Consider the following 27,300-nt stretch of genomic DNA (forward strand, 5'->3'; position numbering starts at 1 on the left):
CGCAGAGCTTTGAGAAGTGACAGAGAAAAGGTGGGCTGCAAATGGAAAAGTCAAATACAGTAACTATGACTCATCGTAGAAAATAATGAAGGGAGAGCAGGCTGGCCTGTAGCGGAGCAGGTGTAGAGGAGGAGAAAGTGATCGGGAGTAGATGACAGACTGAGATGAAATTAGATATTGATGAAGTCACTGACAGATGTAACCTGCTGCTCGTCCAGCTGTTACCTAAACCAGAGGCAGCACAGCTTTTGGAGGCAGCAGGGAGGAATGTCAAACCTTTAACTCAGTGTTAGATGATGGTGTGAAGTGCAGAGAATATGTATGTGATGCACTTCCAGGCTCAGTTTTCTTTAATGCATTTAATGACATGCTTAAAGGCATTGTTCAACATTTTAGGAAAGACGTTTATTCACTTTCTTGCTGAGAGTTAGATGAGAAGATTGATATCAGTCTCATGTCTGTACGCTAAATATGAACATAGAGGGAAACCGAGGGAACCAGCTAGCCTGCTGCTGCTAGCTCATTTTTTTTAATGATGACATTTGTATACTTTTGGGCTAGGTGCCTTAGGTCTAATTAAGGCACTTCTTAATACTAAAGCACACAATGATATTTTGGACAGTTGTGTAGTTCCTTGTCACATCAGTTTGGGGAAGGCTCTTTCCTATGACCCTGACCTTAACCCCAACCCAACAACTTTGGGATGAACTGGAATGCCGACTGTGAGCCAGAGCTTATCGGCCAGCATCAGCGGCCGACCCCACTAATGCGTTTGTGGCTGAGTCGGAGCAAATCTATGCAGCCAGGCACTAAAATCTTCTGGAAAGTCTTCCAGGAAGCGTGGAGGCTGTTATAGCAGCGGATTAATGCCCATGGTTTTGTAATGAGATATTCAACAATCAAATATGGGTGTAATGTTTGGTTATCAACATACTTTTCGCAATGTAGTGTACCCACATCATTTTTTTGTTGCTTTGTGCAGCTCTGTCATTGTGCAGTCGTATCATACCCTGAACTACATCACAGGTTGTAAAGACTTTCTGACTATCAAAAGTAGAAAACTGAGTCAATTTCACAGCACATAGGGATTCATCTTTCCTGCCAGTTGTTGACTAAAATGACCTCAAAAAGGCATTCATTGTAATGAAGTGGACGTGGCTCTATTTGTGTTAATTATTAATACCAGCTGTATATTGATGAGTGTATCTGTGTATGTTAATTTGAAAGATTTTAGTTTGAATACAGCCCTGTTTTCTGCTAATTTAGTCCACACATCACACACATACATGACAGATTGCTCCAGTGTTTGAAAGTCACAGAGAAATGATGATTGAGCCCAAATAAACATGAAACCCTTCTATGTTTTCTTTCACTTAAACCTGCTTGACTCTGCTTTCATTCTGCCTCTAATACGATAATAACATCTTCAGTTTGGTTTCTATCAACATCACTCAGACTAATCACTGGTACTTCCTGCCTCAGCACTGAGGAGATCTAAAGTACCATTTGGTCTCTCTCTTGACAGGTGGAGGAAATCCGGGGTTTTATCGAATCTCTGGCAGAGAAAGTTGAGGAGGTGAAGAGGAAGCACAGCGCCATCCTCGCTTCACCTAACCCAGATGAGAGTAAGGCTGTTTGTCTTTTCTGTTTCTTCTTATTTAATTCCCTCAAACATAATTCTCTCAGGGTAAAGAGCTCAACATACTGGGACCTTCACCTTCCTTGCTTAGCTTAGTCTATTGTTCTGGTTTTATCTAATAGTCTTGTTGCATCTGTATCCTCTGGTTCTGAAATGCCATACAAGTGGCTGACATAAAATGAAAAATCAGAATAAATCAATGAATTTTCCACTGCCACATTTTTGCCAGAGCCTTTTGAGGAACTTAGGCACTTAACCTATGCTCAGCTGGAACTATTGGGGCATGGTTGGCAGGGCTAAATGTCACTTCATTTACACAAAGAGAACATACTAGGTGACTCCAGTAGCAATATAAGGATGACGGTTTGACGGGCTGAAATTAGTGGAGAAACATTATGAATGCAGATGCCTTCCTACATGGAACAAGAGGTCACTGAATGTTTTACTCATATGGCCTTCACATTCCCCAATGATATTTTAGACTGGTCTGTAGTGTTAGGTCAGTCTTAATCTTTCTCTTAGCAGTTTCACAAAAATAAAGACTGGCTTATTTTAATCCTAAAATGTTAGCCAGGCTAACAAGGTTGTGGAGCGAGCAATGAGAAGGGAAAGAGTTTTTAGAATGTGCACTAACCTGTTAATAAATCTACAGCAGGGAGGACATTGTCAGTTGTTTTAAACTCCTGATGAGTTAGCAGATGTGAACCCACATCTCAGCTCTGCTACAGCCTACAGGTTTGTAATGCGCTGAGATCTTATGCTACTAGAACTTGTATTGTTACACACGTTGCAAATTTTTGCTGTTCTAACTGGAATCTTCCAGAAGGCAAATATTTTCTGCTGCAGTGAACGGAGCTGAGTGACTCGATGCAGGTGCTTGAACAGCCATGTTTTTTTGTTTTTTTTTGTTGTTTTTTTTTTGTTATTAAACTTTTTATTTAAAGAAAAATAAGTTATACATGTTGCTCTTAAGTCTGTATACATGCCATTGATCAAGAAAGAAAAATTAACATCATTACAAAAGCACCCACACTCTCTCCCATCACAGTACTTCTATACCGGTTCTGGACTGGTAGGGAACTTAAGAATCCAAAAAATAAGAAGTGGTAGTGATAACTACATGAATAAAAAAAATAATAAATAAAATAGGTAAACATACAGCAGTGAGTAAAATAGACAATAACAGCTGTAAGATGAATACATTTGTAATCTCCATATGTAACTTTCCTCATTCATAAATTTTTCCTGCAAATAATATCCTATGGTGGTGTGATAATAACTGCGATGGTACATCAACAACACAAATAGTAATAATTATAGATTAAGTAAGAAAGTTTGCTGTATACATGTATAACTCTCTATTTGCTGAAACAAAGAAAGAAAATGTCTAAGTTGCAAAAATCTATAAAAATCCTGGCTGGTTAAACCAAATCGATTTTTAAGATCCAGGAATTGTCGCAGCGTGCCCCCCTCATAGAGGTCACAGTGCTTTATTAGCCCTTTATTAGCCCACTGTTTAAATCTTGCATCCATCCTGTTTGGTAAGAAATCTGAGTCATATCCTATCCATTTTATGATCCAGTATGGTTCTTTGGCCTTGTTTTCATTGATTACCCTGTGCCAAATCTTAATTGACATTTTCATCAATGGGTTTATGTCTTTTAGACAGGCAACCAACCCACTGTCCCCGATGATTGCTTGTAATGGAATATCACTAGATATCCGACATTCTATGTCTTTCCACTTGGCTTTATAAGAAGGGTTGCAGATATTAAGTAACATTTTTATCTGCACCGCTTGGTAGTAATTCTCAATATTTGGGAGAGAGAGGCCTCCTTTGTCTTTTGCTAGTTGAAGAGTCTTAGAGCGAATTCTTGGCCTCTTCCCCTGCCAGATGAATCGGGATATTAATTTGTCTAATTCTTGAAATTTCCCCTTTGGAAGTTCTGCTGGAATGTTTTGGAACAGATATAATAATCTGGGTAGCACGTTCATTTTTATTGCTTCTACCCTCTGTCCTAATCCTAAAAAGGGCAGACATGTTTTTTTTTATTTGAATAAAGTCTGAATTTATGCAGAAGTCATAACAACTTAGTCCTACTGAGACAGCTTTGTGCAACAAATGAATTTAGTATTGTCTCACTGAAGTCTGAGCAATAGTTAAAATCTATCTTTGTGAAACTGTCCCCCACCATCATCTTCAATACACCAAACCAGAGACCATCTTGCGATGGGATTTCCCCTGGTGTAACGGCAAATTAGGCCAGGGGCCTACTTCCTATTCCTCTACTTCTGGCACCCTTCCTCGGACCACACCCATTTTCGAATTTGACCTTCATTTTGATCTCAACAACATGCCTGTAAAGTTTCGTGACTGCATTATGCACGGTTGCGATGCTATCGCGGTGACAAAATGTGTCCGCAGACAGACAGACATATAAACACCTGACATAGTAGTCAAAACCGCGTAGTGGTAGTTTCCGCTACAGTATGTGTCTGCAGGATCACATTTTGCCATGATGACACACACACACACAGACTCACAAGGTGAAAACAATACCAGCATCGCTGTCACGGCTGGTAGTGAGGTAATTTCATACGGTGCTCTTGTATTAATAAGATGCTCCTAGCCAAATGAACCAGAACAGAAATCTTAAGGATTATGACTTTTTCAAATCTCTTTTTCAAATGTTTCACCCATGCAGTGGCATTTTTTATATCTAAAAAATTGGTAGGGCACACTTTTAAAAGATGGGCTACATACCAGTAAAACTAGAATACTCTGTATCTCACTCTGTTAACATGTCAACAAATCGCATGGCTCCACAAAACAGACAGCGTTGTAACGTGAACACATACCAGCGGCAGTTGTTCAGCCGTCAATAGGTGACTGCAAGCCCGGCTACAGGCACCACCAGATGACAGTGCTTTTAGGGGCCATGGTAGTAACGTTAGAGTTTAGCCAGAAAAAGTTAACGTCATGCGGCGATGCATACAGATTAATTCTATGACACCAACCGAATATGTATACACTTGTCACCATCTAACGTAATATCAATCGATCCAACACAACATGATCAACATACAGACCACAAAGGCAGGATGATAAAATGTGTTTTCACTCACCGAGGCTGAGGGGTCTCTAAGAGAAATGTGACGTGGCGGTTTTTCCTCTGGGTAAACTTGACTTATTTTGTAAGCTAACCACTCCACATTTAACCACGGTTACTTTTACCATCAGTTTGAGTGATAACAATATCCTGAGGCTGGTGGGCACCAAGGCGTGTTAATTCCAGTTTCTCCTCCAAAGGGTTCAAACCTGTGCTTGAGTATAAAATCCACTTCGATCATTTTTGAAATTAGCTAGAGACGATAACACAATCTCCCCTCTTCGCTCTGCTTGCCGACTGTTGGCGCCGTGCTAGACAGCCAATCATATCTGGGATATGAAATGACGCTGTGGTGGGGCTACTGGCCGTCAGCCCTACTGGCCATCAAATTCGTGTGATCTACATTAAACACACTAACACTCTGAGCATGCATATTAATAATTTCCCACGTACAATGCACATTGCATTGTGTGAGAGGGGCTAGCCCCACTCTGACACATTCAGGCTGCCGTAGTCTACCGCGAACACGGGAGAACGCAGTCTGAGGCAGCAAGGCAGGGGCAGAATGTGAAATAAAATCCTACCACAAATTATATAAAATTTAGGAAGATGTTATATTCATAGAAGACAATAAATTATAGAATTAATTAAAAATAACATTTGTTTGCATTTCTTTCTGTTGACAAGAGGTGGGGCCCACCGGCCCCTAATGACCAGTCGCCACTGCACCCATGTGTATTTCCCACATGTGATTCATCGTCAATTAATTTATTGATTCAACCATATAAGGTTACATTGTTCAAGCCAGCAAACACCTATATTCTTCAGCTCTGCATGACAACACCAATGTTTAAAAATGCAATGAGTCAGTAATGCTTCAGAGAAGCTCTGAATGGAAAACAGAAAGAGATTAATTACTGTTATAACAGGAGCAGTGAACCCCTGCTCTCACGAGGGGGATGTTATTCACACTAGTGATTTACCTACTCTATCTGTAAAGTGTCTTGAGATAACTCTTGTTATGATTTGATACTATAAATAAAATTGAATTGAGCTAGTAACACCCCACAAATCCCTTTTCCTCTTCCCACCTACCTCAAAAACATTGATCTGCTTGCAGCAGCAGGCATCAGATGAGCCCTCTAACTAGCCAGGGTGTGCAGATGACACGTGCGTGTGTGTGTGTGTGTGTGTGTGTGTGTGTGTGCGCGTGCGCACATTGGAGTGAGATAATGAATTGCCCTAAATTAAATAAATGACAAAAAAGGCAACACTGACTTGAGTAGACGGGATACAAACTCCTTTCTCTTGTGCTTTGTGTACCCAATCAAACACCCTGAGCTTCTCCCTACATCTTTGATTTGGTCAGGCGCCAGTTACAGTTACTTCCAAAACATCTTAGCTGTTGAAAATGAGTTATATAAATGAACATAATTCATATAAAATAGGGTTGGTGTGATGATCATAAGAACTATGCAGTGCTGTTATGTAGTCTTTCTGTCTCTGTGACCGGTGTGCTTACAGTCCGTAACATTTCTGTGCTCAGCCGCCACTGGAGTGTGTCATCAAAACTAATTGCACAATGACATTTTAATGTGAAATCTAATGTGCTTTAGATCTATACTGATTCATTGTTGCATTGAAAGTGTTGCTCACATGAAAGGCCAGTATAAGTAAGTCCAGCAAAGTCTTTGCTGGTATTCTTTTATGTTCTCCCCTGTTGTGAGAGGAGCCTTTTTTGTTTCTGTTCCTTCCTACTAAATCGAACTTCATCTCCTTCCTGATGAGAATGAGTCTTTTCCTTTTCTAACACAAGTATTCTCACAGTAGTTTCTCACCTGAATCCTCCTCTCCCCACTCTTTCTCTGAAATTAGGTGAAACTTTGAGTGTGTGATACTGAGAGTGTGTCTTTCACAACTCAGCGTAACAGTGTGCAACGGTAAACCTTCTGTTTCTGTCACAGTTGATCAATTTCATAATCACATCACATCTCCCCCGCCACCACCCACCTGGCCATCTTCACGACCCCGACCTCACCCTTCTCCTCCTCCTCTTCCTCCTCCTCTGCTGGGGGAGCTTTTGTGTACGCTGACTGAAACGTTTCCTCGTAATCTCCATGGGTTTAACTCCAGCCCACTAGCGGAGCCCGTGCACACACATAAGCTGACACATAAGCAGCTGCCTCTGTGTAATATTACCTTCGCCCCTGCATTACACATTATTCCATATCACAGTTTACCCACCCCCCTAAATGAAGCATAGCAACTTTCCACCAGGGAATTGCAATGATGTGTGTGTGTGTGTGTGTGTGTGTGTGTGTGTGTTTACTTGGTGGGTGTTACGGATTTGTGTGGGCTGTGCTCAGCATCTGTGTACAGTAGTAGGTTCAATAATGATGATAGATTAGGTAATAGCCATCGGGTCATAACGAGTATTGAACCTGTGTTCCCTCATGAGCAAATTCCTCTAATGCAGGAAGGGACGACAGATGCATTTATATTTAGAAGCATGATTGAATTCACATTGCCCATTACATAAATGCATTATTTGTTTTGTTTACTAGGTTTTGTTATTGGGCCTGTGCAGCGCTTCTTGTTATTTTGATCGATTAGACTATACTTGATAGATTTCATAATGAAAGGCCGAAAGTCAGTGAGGATTGCTTCTCCTGCAGGAGCATCAGTGGCCTTTGCGCTCAGCTTTGCCTCGGAGAGTGGGACGTTGAAATGAAATGTGACATTTGGCGGGATGGAGGTATTAACCCTTGTGTTGACTTCGGGTCACATTGACCCGTTTTAAATTTTTGTTTTATATCAGAAAATATGGGACGTAGAAATAAGCGCTGAAAATGTGTAGAAGAAAAATTTTTAAATTTAAAACGTTGGAAAAAGCAAAAACAAACGGCGAAAAAAACCTTGTTTTTTTCAAGTTTGAAGGGAAGACAACACAAGGGTTAAAACCTTTAGGTGTACTTTTTTAATCAACACTAGAGTATTGGAAAATAAGTCTTTATGACACTAAGACAATGGGTTTTTTTTTAGATGTTTTCTCATATTAAACTTGTCACATTTTTTTCCTCTGTCAACACTTCTAGTTCCTCTTCTCTTCCCTACAGTTTTCAATCAGATAGCAGTTTCCAGAGATAAGCACAGTTCACGGTAGATTTTCTCACCAACTCTCTGTTTCTGTAGTTTGATAACTAGGTGTGGCTAATGGCTTTTATTTCAATTCTCATTCCCCCTCTCTTTAGTTGCAGGTTAAATACCTATCATCAAGATCCTCACTGGAGCAAAGTCTAGTTGTATCTGTTGAATCTGTTTTGTAGCAGAGGATGACAAAAATGATCACCTTAGTTGTCCACATGTACATTGTTTTTCTGGAAGAGTAGTAAAATAGTCAAAGCCAGAAAACTCATTGTTATAAATGCAATTAAGGAAAAGGCTAAAGTGATTTTATATGGGTTTATCTTCTTACAGTGTAGCTTAAGGTGTTATTTTTTTCAAACTACTGGTTATTGTGTTAATTAGAAGAAGCTGAAAAATAGCGCAAAAATACAATTTCATGTTAAGTAAATTAAGTAAGTAAATTAACAACACAAAACAAGATAATCCATCCATGCGTGACATCTGTACACACACTTAAAAGCCCACCGATGGGCAATTTTAGAGTTTCCAATTAGCCTGTCATGTTTGTTTTTGGACTGTGGTTGGAAACCTGAGCAGTGGTCATGATTGATTCTTGTGCACTTAATGTGCCTCCCTGGTCCGTACATTAAGACCATTTGAGACAAGCAGTCTAGAGTAATATCTTGTAGTGTTGTCTATACTACCCAGAGGATGAGAAAATCAATGCAAAGCTAACAGAAAACCAGTTAAGAATTGTGTTTTGTCTCTATTGTTGGATCAAACTCCAACTGCTGCAAATGCTAGATAATTAGTCCACAATTTAGTGTAAACCGAGCAACTCAATCTGGGCTTGTCACATACAATAGAGAAATGAAATGTTAATTTGCTTTTGTTTGTCTATTACTCCGTTTTCACATTTGCATTTTTACTCTGGACCAGAGGAACACATATCTTTTGTGAATTGATTTTCACTCTGCTAGCCTGGCCGGTCGAGGTTTTCAAATGTAAACAACCGAGTAAACACAGAGAAAAAGGTGAAGATGCCTGTCAGCTACGATCTTCTCTGCTGGGCGTCCTGCTAGCTAGTGTGGCATCGGACAGTGAGCTGGGTGGCCTCCGTGCCTGCGTTGGTTTCCAGCAGGATGTCGGGAGCTGTGGTGTCCTTTCGCCGAGACAGCTCGATCCTGGAGTGCCACTGCCATTTAACCGGGTGACTCTTTTTCTGTTTGATTGATTGATTGATTGATTGACTGACTCAAACCAATTAAAAAAAATAGTGGGAATCTCAAATTTATATAGGAGGACAAATTATGGGTGGTGCAGATTGAATTATACACCTCAGAAATACTATAAAATAAAGTACAAAATCCACATTTTGAATGTTGTTGAACTACCACCATGCCACTGCAAAATGTACTTAAATGCACAGAATATGCTCTTTAATGCAGATACTTAAGAGTTTATTTACATTTATTTAATAACATTCTGTTTTTCCAACCACTTAGTGTTTGCCCCCCCTGACATCTCAGCCTCCCGTTTCTGAAGAGCATCTTTCCTCTGACTCTTTAAAGTCCTCGACTCGCAGCTCTGGAGATGCTTGTTTTAATTGCAGCCTTTGAGTGTTACTATTTCTAGTATCAGTTTTTGGCTGAGTGTGCTCCCTCCCCCGGAGTGCCAAAACTCCTCCACCCTCAACCAAAAATTGAAAGTGTTGTATAAGTTCCCCCAGCTCTCTATTTTCTTTGTTCCACCTCAACCATCTTATTTCTTCGCTTCTCTCCTTTATCCCCTTTGTCTCTCTCTCTCTATTTCCTTTTCTCTTACATCTCCCTCATAATGTCCGAGCTGTTGTATTGTACTGTTAAAGCCATTGAAGTCACAGCTTTATACTGTGGAATATTAATATCTGTCTTAAAGTGAGGTTAATATGATGTGGAAGTTCAAAGGCAAGGCTAAGGACACGCACGCATGCACGCACACACACACACACACACACACACACACACACACACACACACACACACACACACATATACTAATGTATGCACATACAGAGGTCAAAGCTAGTAAGATAAATCAGTTGAACTGCCCTCTGTCCTTTTTGACTCTTGAGCCAGCGGTCCGTGAGAGGCGTGTGGTGTTAGGGATTTGTTCTAGATTGAAATGTCGAGCGTTGGGAGGCTTCAGAGTGACAGTAACCCTGTTACGCTGTCTTGGAAGATGTTGCAGGAGAAAGAGGGGTTGTTAGAGTGAAGGGCGGAGTTGTTAGCAGAGACTTAAAAAGGTACAACACCCACATCTGCTCTTGAGTGATGCCCCAAAAAAGATATCTTGTACTGTGTACTGTGATATTAGTCTAAATTGATTTCTAAGGTTAGAAACATTGTAGAATTTGTATGTACCAATCTCCCAAAACCTCGTACCTTGTTTGACGGCAGATCAAAGTGTCGAGGTTTCATTAAATATTAGTTTATCCTGGGTTTTTTTACAATTATAAAAAAAGAACGCTATGTTTATAACAAACTTTTAATTTTAAAAGATTCAACAATAAAAACAATCTCACAAATTTTGTTAAAATAATACAAAATATAACTTGAAGTAACTGCTGAATATTTACTAGTGTGCTAGTTTGCTTATTAGTATATTTACTTATATACTATTTATCATGGAATAAAGGAGAAGTCTAAATATCCATAACAAGGATTTTCAATAGTAACACTTGTGATTAACTGTAGAAAAGCTGTGCAACAACTGAATGAAAGGTAGGGATGTATGTGGTATCTGGTTTAGTGGTATCTGTGCTGTCAGTTTGTCATTACATGAGTTCATTCTGTATTTCTGCAGTAAGGCAAATAATAGGTCATGTTTGAGGGATGAGCTCGCATTCTGTCTCTCTTAAACATCAGACAACTGGACTCTAGACGATCAATAAGTGGCGCAAACACACAAAAGGACTGGTAATATATTTACAGAGAGAACAGAGGGAGGCAGAGAGAGAGGCTGTGAAATGGAGAAAAAGATAAATGGCTGCAAGTTAGCTATTGGAGTGGCAGCAATTGACCCTGAGTTAGAGCGGAGGAAACATGCTTGGTGTCTTGTCAGTGTTATGGTACTCTGACATCAGACTGATATAGTAATAGGAATGGGAAATGGGAAAGACAGACTGCTGATTGTGACAGTCAAGAAGAAACTTGGATGGTATTCTTATGAGTGTATAAACTGCTGCTGCTGTAGAATCAAAGCTTTTGTAGAATTGATGCTTAAAGAATTGTCCTGTCTACTGATCAGGATGGAACCTACATCCTAAGTGATGTAGGTTCTATCCTGATCAGTCGACATGGCGGTTGGCAGTATAGTGCAAGTGAAATCTGATCTGGTGCGTTTGCAAAGACTGTCAACATGGCAGCAAACAAATACCAGTATACTCGCTACAAGTTGGCATCTTTTTGGTGAATGGTGCCCACCATGCTATATGTGATATTGACCTTCAGGTGCAGTGTTAGGTGCAGGTTTTTCTGGATCAACAGAAGTACTTTACCAGGATAAAGCCTGAAGTCAGGCTTTGCCCCTCACCTTCTGCACTCTGTGTGTTGCCGTTGTCAAAATCCTTTCCCTTTGGGAAACAACAACAAACTTCGAACAAGCAAGCTACACGCTGAAAATGGCAAGTATTTAAGAATATCTGGATCGTGCAACAAGGCAAGCCTGCTTGGTTCTTTTGGTGAATGAGTGTAAAAATTTACAAGAAATATGTTCATGGCATTTGCTCTCTAACTGGGATGTTTTTGGGACCGATTAGTGGGGATTGCTATGGACGAAGTACACACGGCGATACACTGGTAAGAACAAATTACGTTTAACCATGTATCGAGCTAATTTAAATAGCTCATGTTATTGTAATGTGTGAAAAGTTAACTTAATTTAATATTGTATGTTCCTTCCCGAGACCATTTTGCAGAGCCACCGTCGCTGCGTCCAGAACTTAGCGCCGCCCAAAATGATTGTTTTTGGTTTAAAGAAAAGCAAACCACCCGTTTTTTTTCTACTATCCCAGAATGTGTGGTGTAGCCAGACCTTACTCCACAGCGCTGTGGAGATAGGTCTGGCAATGCGAGACTAGCTGCAGGTTAAAGGAAAAGTTCAACATTTTTTGGGATCTATGCTCATTCACTTTCTCTTCCCATCTCTTTCCCAGGCCTCTTCAGTGTTATTCACCTGGGCACCAGATGCCCTCTGACTTTTCTAGTTTCATTCCAGATCCTCCCATCAGCTTTGTTCATGCTTTACAGTCATTGGCTCATTTATCAGCTGCCTGGCTACCAGCTAATTAGTAACATCCAATCATGTCTTTACAGGTGTTGAGCGCAGCAATTGTAACGTTTTTTCTGTATTGTTGATTTAACAAATACGGTTTTCCAAATAGTTTTCCCAACAAAATCTTCCTTGCTGTTCTGATTCTTTGACCTTTTCCACCAGATCTGTAACCCTAAATGGTGAGCTTCTTAACTTAAAGTTTTGTTCGATTGAAATTGTGAAATGTTGAAGGAGCTATTCTGCTTTGTGTCTCTGCATTGTTTGCCATTCTGGTTTAATTTTGTCAGGGCAAACATGGATATTTGAATTTGTTCCCAGTGTTCTGCCAACTGTCGGAGTAGTCATATTCACAGTTGTCCTGGTGCTCTGGTAGCTGACGATACATGCGCATGTAACTACAATGTCCTAGTTTTTAAAGCAGTTCAAAAAGATATTGTTTCATTTTTTAAAGGCTGGCTTATTTTCTAAAACAGTGGGCACTTTAGCCTTAAAAAAAGATTAATTACATTTTGATAAATATCCTATCCTATCCTATATTCATTTTCTGCCCTTCTTCTAGTTCCACATTTTCTGCATTTCTTCCTGCCTCAAAGTATCTCTATGCATCTCTTTCCCTCTGCCACTTTGAAACAATCTGATGCTGGCAAGAGGACCGACTGCACACATTGCTATAGCAACACAGTCTTAATGATGGCAACATGCGTGACCTGAAGATTTCATTTGAGAGCGTCTGGGAGAGGGAGGAAGTGTGAGGCCACAGCTCAATTGACTCCTCAGTTTTGCCCTCTAATTTGCTCCCCTCTCACTTTTCCCTCTAGTTATTCATCAGTGTCTGCTCTCTTCCTCCTTTCAAACAACCAATAATGAGGCGGAATAGACACTTGATTGAGCAGGTTGGCCTCCTCTGTTTGGTAACCACAAGGGGGAAATCTAATCTAACTCCTTAACAGACACACACACACTCTACTCACGGCCCAAAACTATGCTCAGTTTTTATGTCATTATCTCTGATGCCGATGCAGCTGACCTCATGAAGCAAGATACTAGAGGTTGCTATGGTTACACAGGAGTGAGAGCGACACTTTTCCACAACACTTACACCTCTATGTGTTTCTGAAGTTGTGCACAAGTGGACACATATATGAATTTTCAAAGCAGTGTTAGGAAAAAACACACACACACACACACACCACTGAGCACTGCTTATTAATTTTACCATGAGAGCCTCAGCCCAATTCTTCAGCTCGGTCTCTGACCACCAGCTCGCTGTATACTGCATACATTTTGCCATTGGCAGCAAAATTATTGACAAGAGACACAAGTTTATGCCGATGTATACCAAGCATATAGTAATGCTGCTAGGGTTTGTTTTAGAATAAATGACTTGCGCACAAAAACAATTTTTCATATTTATTTATTTTATTTGACAATTCGTGTTTCAAATAGCCTACTTGATTTAATTATTGCTTGTTTCCTCTGTATTTGTCCGATTGGATTAGCTTCTCTGTATATCCTCCATGATCATTGTATCATTTCACTGTAGTATCCCATTTCTCTTTGTAATTTCTCTGTTGCTCTTTGGATGCTTTTATATAGAGCTTAGTGGTCCCCTAATACTGTATCTGAAGTGTCTTTTCTGAAATTCAGCCTTGGTGCAGAATTACAGCCACTAGAGCCAGTCCCACAATGAGCTTTCCTTAGTATGTGCCATTTCTGTGTCTGTAGCTATTGAGGAGGAGAGAGGGGGGGGGGGCAAGGTGGAGGGTGGGGGTGTGGCCTTGACCAACTGCCACTTTGCTCATTTGAAAGCCATGATGTCTCTCTCTCTTGGGTGGGCCAAATTCTCTAGGCGGGCAAAGCAGAGAAAGGGGAGGTAACCTTCCTCCTTATGAGCTCATAAGGAGGAGATTCCAGAACGGCCCATCTGAGCTTTCATTTTCTCAAAGGCAGAGCAGGATACCCAGGGCTCGGTTTACATCTATCGCCATTTCTAGCCACTGGGGGACCATAGGCAGGCTGGGGGAACGCATATTAATGTTAAAAAAACTCATAAAGTGAAATTTTCATGCCATGGGACCTTTATTATTTAAAGGGACCCTGTGGAGTTTTCTTGCAAAAGTTATGTTTACATTCAGCATTACTCACCAAAACACCTTGTGTGTATCCTTGAGGCCAGACAAATCCACAGAAACTTTTATTACGTCATCTGTGGTTGCGTGCATGGATATGCCCACAAAAAGCAAGATGGGGACTCACTCATAAAAAAACATTGCTTTATAGCGCTACTCATGGTCAAAATACATACAGTATGTTTAACGGTCCTATATTATGCTCATTTTCAGGTTAACACTTCTGTTTTTGGTTTCTACTAGAACATGTTTACATGCTTTATTGTAAAAAAAAAAAAATACATTATTTTTCTCATGCTGTCTGTCTGTATATACCTGTTAGTGTACCCTCTGTCTGAAACTCTCCGTTTTAAGCCCCCCCCTCCCGAAAAAGCCAGATCTTTTCTGATTGGTCAGAAAAAGGGGTCTCCGCATCTGTGCTCTTAGTGTCTCTGCAACGTCATTGTAGCCAGGGAATGACTGTAACGGCACTGTAGCAGCACTTTCTACCTGTATATAGTAGAGTTGTGATATCAAAACCATACGGAAGTCCTGACAGCTCGTTTAAAGGCACCGTTTCTGAATACTGGCTGTGCATTTATTTGTGGATTGAGCGTTTTGATACGTTCACTGTATCTATATTGCACCTTTAACTGCTTTATACTAAAAAAAAGACAAAATCTAAATGTTATCAATATGGGACCTTTAAGAAACATACAATACAACACATGGACCTCCCAGTGGCTTAGAGATGTAAGATGCTGATGCATGTAACTGCAACTTTCCTGGTTTCGAGTTTTAGTCAGGGACCTTTGTTGCATATCATCGCATATCCTTTCTGTCGCCTAATCTCTCGGCAGAGAAAAAGTAAAAAAAAAACACCTGCTTATGCTCCAGCCATCTTACATTTAAATGAACCTGTCTATAATGTAATTTTCTCTGTGAATGAGTCTGAAGTTATCAGTTAGTACTCTGCATGTCCAGTGCTTTGTCCCGCCGAGCTGCATGTACCACAGGCTGTGTTCGCTGATATGGAAATACGCCCATTAAGCAGATTAAAAGCTTGTAGTACTTTGATGATCGTTGTGAAATAGGTTCACTATCTCCCCTGTGCTGCAATAGTTTTATGTTATCGTACAAGCTTGTCAGAGGATTTATCCCAGCTAGTGTTTGGTATAAGCTTCTGATTGGGATTCATGAGATATCATTCAGTGTGAATAAAATGATGTCTTATGTAATAGTGGATCCCCCACTTTCTGTATGTTTGTGTTTATGAGTTTTCAGCTCAGTATGCTAGCCATCTGGGCTGTTTTTAAATGTCAAAGTGTGATACTGTATCTCAAACTGACAAGGAGAACATTCATATAATGTAGGTCTGCAGCTGTAGGCAAGTAAACAATATAAAGATCTAATACTTTTTAAGCTTTTTTCTTATCACACAATATGTGCAAAGTAGTAGGGTCATGTCTTATTCATCTTTGTGATTTATGCAGCTTTAAAAATGCAGGAAACCGAAACAAACTCATTATAAAGAAGTACTGCAGGCAGTTTGGTTCAATTGGGTAGTTTGACTTGGATAGACCATATTTTATGTCTGCTGGCTTCCTGGGGATTGTTAACATATGGAGATTTGGTTCTCTTATGGCATTAAGATGATAAATGACTCACTTTCTCACTTCTTTCAATGTGCTAAAAATGGCAATTAATGCTCTAGGGTATTTTGTGTGATAGAGAGGTGTGTGTGTGTGTGTGTGTGAGAGAGAGAGAGAGAGAGAGAGAGAGAAGAGGGGAGAGAAAAGAAAGCCATCTATCTCCCTGACGATGTAACAATCCTATATGTTCTCTATTTGCATTCACTCTAGGTGAAAACATGTAGATTTTTCAACTATCTCCCTAAGCCAATCATACTGTATGTCATACTGTTAAATTTTTAAACTATTCTCCTCTCTGCTGCTGTGAGTTTTCATTTCAGTATGAACCGACATGACCCTTCTCCACTCCATTCACCTCCAAGTCTTCATCACACCCAGTGCCAAGTGTTCCTTCCACTGAGCTCATTCAAAGTCCTGCTCCACATTCTATCGTCCAAATCTTCAGCCAACTCTCTTCACATATTTCACCACCATCACCAGTGTCTAGTTTGATGATTCAGTTGGTCATCATTGAAATCTGCAGAACTACATCTCCTGCTGCACTCCATCCTGATTTCACTTGTTTCTCTGGTCACCAAAATAGCAAATCTTACTTCTCAGCACCCACATGCTGTACACCCATCAACCCACATGAGTTTCATCTTTGTGTCTTCACAGTACAGTGTGTGTGTTTGAGGGTGTGGGCCTGGATGGAAAGAGGCAAGTGAAGGACGCTGGTACTCTCTATACAAAAGAGAAAGCACAAAGAAGGACGAGATGTGCTGCTGTGGACTGAAGCTGATGAATTGTTTGTCCCTGTTGGGAGTGACACTTAGAGTCATTTCTTGTATTTCTTCTGTCTCTGTGTAAGTGGCTGGTTTGTGTGAGCGGGTAAGTTAGTTAAGTCCAGTAATCTCTTTTCTTCTCTCCACTTTTCTTTTCTTTCCTCAGAAACTAAGGCTGAGCTGGAGGATCTTATGGCTGACATCAAGAAGTTTGCCAACAAAATACGCTCCAAATTAAAGAGTGAGTATCTCTTGCTAGAGCTTCAGCTAATTATTATTTTCTGTGTCAGTGAAACCCTTTTGCTTGTTTGTGTTCAAATAATTACATGTTTAGTACACAACATTTCAAATATTGTCAAATTGCCACGAGCTGATCAGCAGCCAAAAATATGAAACATGAAAAACAAGCTCATCTTTGTGTTTGAAGTTGCAACTAGAAAATCTGTGCTAATTTCGCATAATAATTGACTGTTATACAATTAAGCATTTTGTGCTCTTTTGCCTCCAGTATGAGGGATTTTTAATTAATTGAAAAGCAGTGGTGTATGTAATATTATTGAATTATAATTAGTGATGCATTAGTATGTAGATTACTTTGGGGTTGTAGCTGGTAAAGGTCGGTCTTATTTTTCACTATATATAATTTCACCAAGGGATAAATAAAGTGTTGTCTTAACCTATAAGAATGCATCATAATTTATTTCTTGATTATATTTTGTGTTATCTGAATCTGCAACGTAACTAAAGGTATCAAATAAATGCAGTGGAGTAAAAAGTTCAATACTTAATAGATGTAGAATGCAGAAGAAGTATAAAGTAGCAGACAGTGGAAATATTCAAGCAAAGTACAGGTAATTAAGTACAGTAGGCTACTTGAGTAAATGTACTTAGTTACTTTCCACCACTATCGATATCGACAATCAATCGACAGAAACTTAATCGGCAACTATTTTCATAACTTTCACACACATTTCACAGACCAAAGGATTAATTGGTAAATCAAGAAAGTAGATGGCAGATTAATCAATAATGAAAATAGTCCTTAGTTGCAGCCCTGAAATTTGTGTCAAAGTATTAGGAATATATTCGTAACGAGTGTGTGCAGCTGTTTGTCTTTTATGTGACGTGTCGACCTGGGTGATTTCTCAGGAGAGGACAGAGTCACAAGTGAGACATGAAGAGATGGTGAACTGTATAGCATTTGGCAGTTAACAGATAAACTCAGTTTACACTCGTAGAGTCTCATCCTGCAGTGGGCAGTGATTAGTGTCACTCGCCACAGAGGTGGTGGCTGTGATTCATATGCACGAGCACACACAGATTTTCTTCACACTTGACTAATGTTTCAGTAACATACTGTGTGCAGGCATAAAGGATGTGCAGCTGGTCCTTAATCACACCCCCTGACATAGGTATTACTTTCTTGTGTTCACCAATCTCATATAGTGAATTTCCAATGCTGGTAGCTTGCTCATCTTCCCCTTTTTTCTTTTTCTTCTGGCACATATGAAAATGTTCTCATATTCACATGACAAACTTCTGGGTCCATCACATAACAAATTGTCTGCTATATAAGATACTATAGACCATGTCCTGTGCCTCCCTGGGACTCAGGTGTTGAAGAATCGGGGTCAGAGATAAAAGATCTGTATACAGTATCTTTCAGGAAAGTGGAGCACAACCAGTGCAGAGACGATAATAGCCCCAATCTCTCGTCTTGCGTGCCTACTGATATAGAAATATTCATACATGTACAGTTTTGTGTTCACATACACTGATACACACAAGTGCTATCGGCCAGAACAGGCTCTGCATCACAGGCCTCTAATGGTGTCACTCCAGTTCACATCAGTTGTTGCCACAGGATACCTTTGCGTGTGTGTGTGCCCTCATTTTGACACATTTGTCAAACTGCTGGCATCATTTACTGTGTCTTTTGCTTTGCAATAATATTCAATCAAATGCATTCAGTAAGTTAATTTCTTCAAAAACACAAATTATTCAGATGATGATGTTGGTAGATTTAGGAATATCTAAATTAATTTATATTTAGCAGACCTGCTTTGGCACACCTTTTATCATTGGCCTGCAGATATAAATTAAGAAACTCTTTTTCTTCTACTTATGCTGTGAGTTATGAAGCCGAAGACAATTTTCTTCACTGTAGAAACACACTTTGGTTCAGAGATATCTTGACAACTACTGACCACATTTTTATTTATTATTTTATATCTAAGATTTCCATTTTTACTTGTGTGTTTTTATTTTTTTTATACATATTGTTTGAGCATTGTTAGAGGGAGCCTGAGATGAAGGAATGTCATTGCCAATGACTGATTCTCTGTAATTGTGCATATCACAATGATAAATAAATTATAAATAACTTAAAACTTGATAACAAGGTGTCTCAAAACAAATGTGGGTTATAATGATCTCCTGAAATTGAATACTTGTGTTTTTTTTCTTCTGACACCACCATCAGGTAAAAATGTCATCTTTGCACACAAAAAAGAGTGTTTTATAATCTATTTGACAGATGGCCATGAGGTTTTCTGAGCACATTCTGCTCTCATCATTACAATTCTTTTTGATTTTATGAACCTCATCACCTTTCCCCTGGCTCAAGTGTGCCACCCCCCAGATTAACACTTGGCTCTAAGAACACTAAAATCATCAGTATTTTGCTTTTTTTTATCCAATACTTTTTTCTTGTGTGGTGTAATGCATGTTTAGAGGCCACCAACAGCACTGCAGTCTGTAGTATTTTCTTTGTCTTGGTGTTAACTTTCAAGAGGAGCACTCACTCTGTAATTTAATGTACATTTGTGTTTAAATTTTAGGTATTCAGCAAACCATTGAGCAAGAAGAAAGCCAGAACAAGGCATCAGCTGACCTGAGGATACGCAAGACACAGGTACAGTTTAATTAAACTTTACTAAGAAAAAGCAAAATGTTTTATAAAAATGTTATTTTTTTTGTTTGCCAAAATCTCCCCAGAAGTGTCTCACTGCTACATGCAGCACCTCCATTTCCTCTGTCCAGAGCATTGTGGGCCAATCAACACATTGAGAAATCCAGCATTTTTAGTATGCTTACTGATTGCTTTGAGTTTCCTTAATTGTGTCAGAGTGAACACAGTACATACTCAACTAACTTAGCATTAATATGTATTATGACATGAGGATGAAGCAACACTGGCTGACAATGTATGTTTGCACCTGCTCACCCCCTGTTCATTTATAATTTAAATGACTTATTAAGACGGCGTCTACTGCTGTTGTTCCTCGCTGTGTCTCCAGCACTCCACACTGTCCCGTAAGTTTGTCGAGGTGATGTCAGAATACAACACCACCCAGTCAGACTACAGGGAGCGCTGCAAGGGACGCATTCAGAGACAGCTGGAGATCAGTGAGTAAACCTGGGAGACTAAACCCTCCACCACCCTTCATACTGACTGCACACATATTAACACTGTATGAATTACAGAAACACATCTGCATCTCTTCCCAATCATAGTATTTGGTTATTGTGCAGTTTTAAAAAAAATGTTAAACACTGTGTTGCATTGAAGATTCATGAACTCATACCAAAAACAAGGTGTTATTTATGTGCAATGATTTGACAACATACCTTTCAAACAAGGGTCACTGTAAATTGGGTGAAACCTTTGGTCGGCTTTGGTGGTTTCTGTCCAAAACAGCTGTTCATAATTTCTTTACAACTTTTTTAGCTCCTTGTCAAAACAGTAAACATGAGACAAAAAAAGTAATATTCTCATCTTCTTCGTCTTTTATCCTCCGCCGAAGCATCATCAACTTCATCTTCATCATGCCCCAATTATTAGTTAGATGTAAGGGGCAATGTGTAATTGGACAAAAACTATAGTCTATCTGCACCCCAATTCTCCATCACTTTGTGAAGTGTCAAAATCGCTCTACACCTGCACAGTATCATTATCATACATTTTTACAAGAGCATTACTCTGTCTACGTAGTCTAAGGAAACGTAATTATGTGAAGTAAAGATGTGCCAGTACTGCTATATATGTATTATTTACTGTGTACTCCTCTAAGACTAGTTCATCTCAGAATTATAGACATGCAAACTACTGCAGCACTGCATTGATTTTCTTTTTCTTTTTTCAAAATGTTAAGAACAAATCAGTTAAAATTCATGTGGTGAGAAGTCCAATGATTGCTGAAGCTGGCTTTCACTCTCATTTCTGTTTTTGAAGCCATTTCTTTGTGAATTCTGGCAGGAGAAATCTTCATCAGCACAACATCCTGCTAGTATCATAAACACTTAACAAACACTGTCTTATCTTTTTTGCTAACTCTTTTAACTTTGTGTAACAGGTAAAGTAACCATAAATGCATTGACACCAATCAACATTGACTCTACTGCATGGCCGGCTCCAAGGGGGAGCTAGATATATACCAATATGTGGGGTGCTAAGAAAACGTTCAATATAAATGTCATTTTTAATTGCATTTAGTCAAAGAATATTCAACTTAAAAGCTATAAGCAAGGTTATGACAAAACATCTTTAATGTTCAAAGGTGAAAGACTTCAGCACCGGACAACACCCATGCAGCCACAATTAATAACAGCACAATACATCCAAGATGTGACAATAACAACAAGAAGTTAATTTATTCCATTTGCATAATCAGACAACTGTGCATTGTTAATAATGTTTCAGATGAAATGGCTATCACTATGTCAGAAAGGAAATGAATAACATTCAGCCCACACACACACACGTCATAGGGTACACGGGTGGCACGAGCACGCAGCCAGGTATTGTATTGGGATCCAATGAGCTGTTAATTAACTTTTACATATTTTTTTATTCAAAACAAAAAAAAAACTAAAATGCTTATCTGGGGCTACGCAGATTTGTGACGAGGCTAAAGCACCCCCTAGCTAGCTGCGTTCCTGCTCTGGGTTGACTTGCAGTTTGATTTATAAAACCACGTCCTGAATCATCTCCTGCCTTCATGTTACTTATTCACTATTTTTTTTATTTTTTATTAGTGAAAAAAGAGGCTTTAACGTGGGTGGTAAAAATAATAAACCTCAGCTCCAAGCTGTCGGCTGTTTATGCACTTCAGCATCAACTTCATCCGTATTGTCCCAGAGGGGAATTTATCTGGCGGGCAGGTAAAACACAGAACACAGACTTGAATATAACACATAATAAATGCATAACACTTAGTGTAAATATGTGACAGCATCAGTTACAGCATCACATAAAAGCAGGAGTACATCCAACTATTATCATGCCCCCCCCAACAAACGTTTGTTTATAGAAAATGTCAGTTTATCCCATCCATACAGTATTTCATTTAGTGTGTACCAAAACAACCACTCTCACAGTAAAACTACTTTCCAAAACACCACATGACCAACACCTACACCCATATACATGCGCATGCCAGGTTGCTGCAGCTCCGATCGGAGCTCCTCACACTCGTGTCACACTGTAGGCGTCATATGATTTGACTGGTATTAGCTGCAGGCCTCGGGCTCCTGGACCAGACACTGCCACGGCCTCTGCCACGGCATCCTGGCAGGCTGTACCGTGCCAGCTGCCCCTAACAGTCACCGTGATACAGTCACCTTATACACAATTCACACACACACACACACACACACACACACACACACACACACACACACACACACACACACACACACACACACACATGCATGCAGACCAGAACAATATGACTCATTTAGTGGTAACAGCAGAGGAGAGCAGGAGCAGTTATATTGCAGGGCACTTGGCACAGACGTAATTTTCTTTGGCCATCTGTCAGACACATGCAGTGTGTGTGTGTGTGTGTGTGTGTGTGTGTGTGTGTGTGTGTGTGTGTGTGTGTGTGTGACTACCCACTGAATGTGTCCCAGTGAAAAGAACAGCAATAACAACACACATTACTCTCTGGGGTTAATCAAAGAACAAACACATCGTTGTGGAATTAAAAAAAACACAAACACACCTGACTCACTTTTTCCTCCTCCAGATTGATTTGGATTTGATTTGTCAGCTGGTGGAGTCACAGGAGGCCTTAGCTGATATAACCTGTCGTCAGGGAAGGGATTAGACCTGCAGGGAGAGTACGGAGATGGATTGAGAGGCGGGACATTATGAGTATGAGGCATACAAATAAATGCAGTTTTTGGTTTTGGAGGAAACTAAATTGCAAGTATCTATTAAAGCTTTTCCTTCAGATTACATTTGTCCTGATTTTGATCTAACACAATTTAAATCCTTTGGGGTTATATGGCAAGAGAGCTGTGTTTCTGTTGTGCCAACCTCTTTGACTTGTTTGTGTGTGAATCAATAAGAGTGTGTCACACACAGAGGGAAACCTAGGCTGGTCTGTCAGAGTATCGATGTTTCCTCTGCTGCTTCCCTTCTTTCCCATTCGCCTATGGATACAGAAATAAGAGAAACAGGAAACCAACACGGTGACGTACTGTAAACATGTAATTATCAAGACAACACATTTTCTTTGCCTCTAAGGGTAACCCCAAGTCCAAATATATTTGCATCAACTCTTTGGGTTTCTTCTTTATGAATAAAATGGCTGCACTTGTTCCCAGCAGCAAAATGCACTTAGTTAAAAAAAAAACATATAGGATACTGCTGATACTTCTGTCACACCTTTGATATATCAAGGCAAGCGATTTCTGCATATGATACACTGTATTATTTAACAGTTTTGATAACTGACCCCTATCTTATCTCATTAATAAACAGTGATTTCTTTTGAAATAATGTTTCCATAATGAGCTGCTGAGCTATAGAAAGGAAACACTTGCTGTTTTGCCAAGAGTTTGTACGGTAATTATGAAGCCGGAGGCAGTTAGCTTAGCTTAGCATAAACACTGGAAACAGGGAAACAGCTGGCTCCGTCCAAAGGTAACAAAGTCAGCCTACCAGCACATTTAAAGCTTACTCATAACACGTTATCTTGTTTGATACACAAAAATCTAAGTGTGAAAATGTAATGTTAAAACCACACAACGTTGTCACATTTTTTCATACAGTTCAAACAAATGAGAGACAACATGTTAATGAGAGAGTGAGGCCAGCTGTTCTTACTTGTTATCACTCTTTACTGTATGCTAAGCTACGGTAATCATCTCTTGGCTCCAGTTTAACAGCTGAAAGATTTAAGAGTTATGTCAATCTTCTTATCTCACTCTTGGCAAATAAGCATACCAGCATTTCCCCAAATGTGAAACTATTCCTTTAAAGGCACATATCTTTCATGTTCTTAAAGTAACTCATTGGAGGTTAATAACAGTAACGCATCTGTTCATCACCTTCTGTAGCATTTTTGTGTATTATTGATTGAGAATATCACAAATTGAGTTGCTTCCAAAAGCAGAAAGGCAGGCCCAGTAGGGTGGATTGGCTTTTGGTCACAGGCATCACAGGACCTCTTTGACATTTGGTTATGTTTTAGTTCCTCACAGTGTTGGGGGGGGAAAGACTGAGCTGTACACCAACATATTCCTCCTGTATAGTAAACAGATTGACCTATATGTGTGCAGATATATGCTTTTCTCATTCCTTTGCAGATGAAATTGCAATGAACAGAAGCATAAAAATCATTTGCCTCTTTCGCTGTGTGTGTGTGTGTGTGTGTGTGTGTGTGTGTGTGTGAACATTTGTGTGGTTTGCATTTTCATTCTGTTCCTCGGGGGGCTCACTTCATTTGTGTTACATAACAATTGAAATGCAATAACGTTGCTGGTAGCAACATAGTATGAATGATTTAATAGCCCATAAATGCTGCGGGTGAAGTGAGACTTCTTGGCTTCGTATTAGGCTTCTCAGGGTTTGGGTCTCCATGGTTACAAATAAGAGCCTCCCTCGGAGCCTGTCAGGGCTTTAAAAAAAAAAGGCAAGGAGAAGTGTGTGTGTGTGTGTGTGTGTGTGTGTGTGTGTGTGTGTGTGTGTGTGTGTGTGTGTGTGTGTGTGTGTGTGTGAGCTAAATAGGTTAGGGTAGCACCAGAGTGCCTTCGTTTTTTTTTTTTCTCTTCTTCTTCACAATTATCCATGACTCATCGTCACTCTTCTCTGTCCTTCAACTCTAACTGTGACCCTCTTTAATGTTGTAGTTTAAGCCTTAATGATAGAGGGATTATTTATTATGAGAGAAGCCAGGAGAATAGGGAATTGATCACAGTGATGTGGTGAATGTGGTCTCACTCCTCTTTGTGTCCCCTCATTTGTCAAACTGCAAAATGTCATTGCTAAACATGAGTAGAATCTCAAGCACGGTAATGAAACAGCGGGACCACTTAACCACAACTAACTGAATTTCATTGCTTTGATATGGATATGAAGTATGGATTAGACACGATAGGCCTCGTTTATGTAAAGATAAATGAATAAAAGTACACTCTGAAACACACATGGACACACATTCACATTCAGCTTCATCAGTATTCTGTTCATGAAGGCAATCATCGGCTCTGACTCCTGAGCATCATCACTCACCATCTACCTACCTGCTCTGCACTGAGGCCTCCATCACACATATACACACAATGCACATACACACACTCACATACTCTTTGATTAGGTCATGAATAGAGGTTTTGTTGTTGCCTTCAAAATCTCCCAGGAGCCACAGCTGCTGGAGGTCCAGAGAGAAAAAGCAGAGCGATATCTGACAAAGCTACAGTAGCTGTTAAGGTCCATACAGTTACATTATGGGTGAAAATGAATTGTCCAGTGTCTTTTAATCACTTTACATTTTTAGGATACACATTTACTCACTTTTTTGCCAAGAGTTAGATGAAAATATAGACACCACTTTTATGTCTGTAAGGTAAATATGACCCTACTCCAACAGGGTTAACCCCTATGTTCCCAGTTTCATGTTTTTGATACAAACAAATGTTTGATTGCTAAGGTCTTAGCTTGGCATAGCGGGACTAATTCACAAATGTGTATTAGTCTGGAACCTTTCAGTTCATTTCTGATTTCCAAGGTGCGTTATCAACGGGACAGACCAAAATGCCTCTGGATGCAATTTAATATAAAATTGTGAGATAAATGGTTGTGATTGGTCCGTCCAGTTTCTCTTTGGTTGAAATTTTATAAATGTAAGGGGGGGGGGCAGATGCAAATGAAACATAAGATGGCAGATTAATCTGGTTTCCAGGCTACTAAGAATTAATCTTGAATTAATTGCGTTCATCATTAAGGGAGAAAAAAAGAAAGAAAAGAAAACTCTTGCGTCACTATTGAGGGTATTTCCAAGAGTATAATATCAGTAGGCTAACAGCTGTAGGTGGGGGATTTGAACATTTGACCTAGAGGAACATACATTGCTGGGAACATTAAAAACTTTAAAAGGTCTTGTTATTGTATCATACAGTATTAAAAGGATATTAAGCCGGGGAACATAGGATCCTGGGAACATAGATATGCTTCCCCACCAAAAGCAATTATCTTAGCTATGCCAGCTAGCTGTTTGCCTCCATTTCTTTGCGCTCTGCAGATACCATATTTCTCAAAAATAATAAAAGTCTCCCTTGTAGCTGTAGCGGTCTTGACGCATTTTAACTCGACCAATAGATATCACTACAATAACTTGTAAGCAAGCTAACTAGGCAGAGCTACTATTGCTTATAGTCTTTTTAAAAAGCGTCTTATCCTTTTTGCTTTTTTATCTTAAAATACTCCAATACTCTAACCTCTTTAGTCCTTTAAAAGTCCTTCAAATCAAACAATCTGAGAGGGAAAATATGTTCACATATAAGTAGCATTTATGCCCTCGGCTAATACAAGGACATACTGTACATTCTCTTTCTACATAAGACCAAGTTTAAAACTGTATTTTTATAGTTGTGACAACTGAAATCAGATTTTTTAAATAATTTCTGATTACTTTATGTAGTTGCACTGCTGAGATTTTATATTAACTTTGTCTCGCTTTCATATTAAACTCATGCTCCTTGATGCACTGTAACTTGCAGATTACTTTTCTTTAAAGTCGTTGTGTTGTTAACTACTCAGCTCAAACTGCACACCAATTAATGGTTAGTAAGGGACGCAGGGTGTTTTCATGGGGAAGAGATAGTACTGTACTGTATATACTGTATCTAGCCCTACAGAGGATTTAATGTGCAAAGGAAAGATTGGAGATGATGCTGACAGAGTCTGACTGTGACCTACAGTGTCAGTGGGGCGGACATGGGGCCCAAGAGAAGTAGCTCTGCAGGCGAAGTAAGCGCTCGTACACGATAATATTAATGTAGGTGTAGCGAAGAGGTGTAGGGAAATGTTCATAAAGTAGGTCAACTCTCTCTGGAACGAGGAGCAAACACATCAGCAGGAAGAAGCAGCAAGGTGTGCTATGGTGTGTCTCTAACTTTCCGTTACTCTCAAAAAACTGCAAGCATTATGAGGCCTGTTGGCTCTTGTTTGCCTTTCCTGACAGTTGGAAGGGAAATGTCAAATGATTATCTGCAAGTATGAGATTCAATCTTAATGGCTACAACACATGTTCAGACTGACCCAAGCTGTTGTGATACTATCAAACATGATTGATATTT

At 39.6% G+C, this 27,300-nt stretch overlaps 1 protein-coding gene and 1 long non-coding RNA gene across 6 annotated transcripts in view; one reads left to right on the forward strand and one right to left on the reverse strand.

The window, feature by feature from the left end:
* LOC116047681 (syntaxin-1A-like) overlaps window positions 1-27,300 on the forward strand; it is a 59,842-nt gene that overhangs the window by 24,651 nt on the left and 7,891 nt on the right. For all 5 annotated transcript variants that reach the window (XM_031296600.2, XM_031296599.2, XM_036001291.1 and 2 more), the window contains exons 3-6: window positions 1,526-1,625; window positions 16,880-16,954; window positions 19,554-19,627; window positions 20,013-20,121. In XM_031296600.2, the coding sequence (XP_031152460.1) occupies window positions 1,526-1,625; window positions 16,880-16,954; window positions 19,554-19,627; window positions 20,013-20,121 (358 nt within the window). The remainder of the gene's footprint in view (window positions 1-1,525; window positions 1,626-16,879; window positions 16,955-19,553; window positions 19,628-20,012; window positions 20,122-27,300) is intronic.
* LOC116047682 lies at window positions 21,245-23,232 on the reverse strand. Its single transcript, XR_004104456.2, has 3 exons — window positions 23,036-23,232; window positions 22,728-22,825; window positions 21,245-22,335 (listed from the first exon to the last, which is right to left on the reverse strand). It is a non-coding gene; the product is annotated as an uncharacterized LOC116047682 (long non-coding RNA).

Source organism: Sander lucioperca, chromosome 5, assembly GCF_008315115.2.
Source record: "Sander lucioperca isolate FBNREF2018 chromosome 5, SLUC_FBN_1.2, whole genome shotgun sequence".
NCBI lineage: Eukaryota > Metazoa > Chordata > Actinopteri > Perciformes > Percidae > Sander > Sander lucioperca.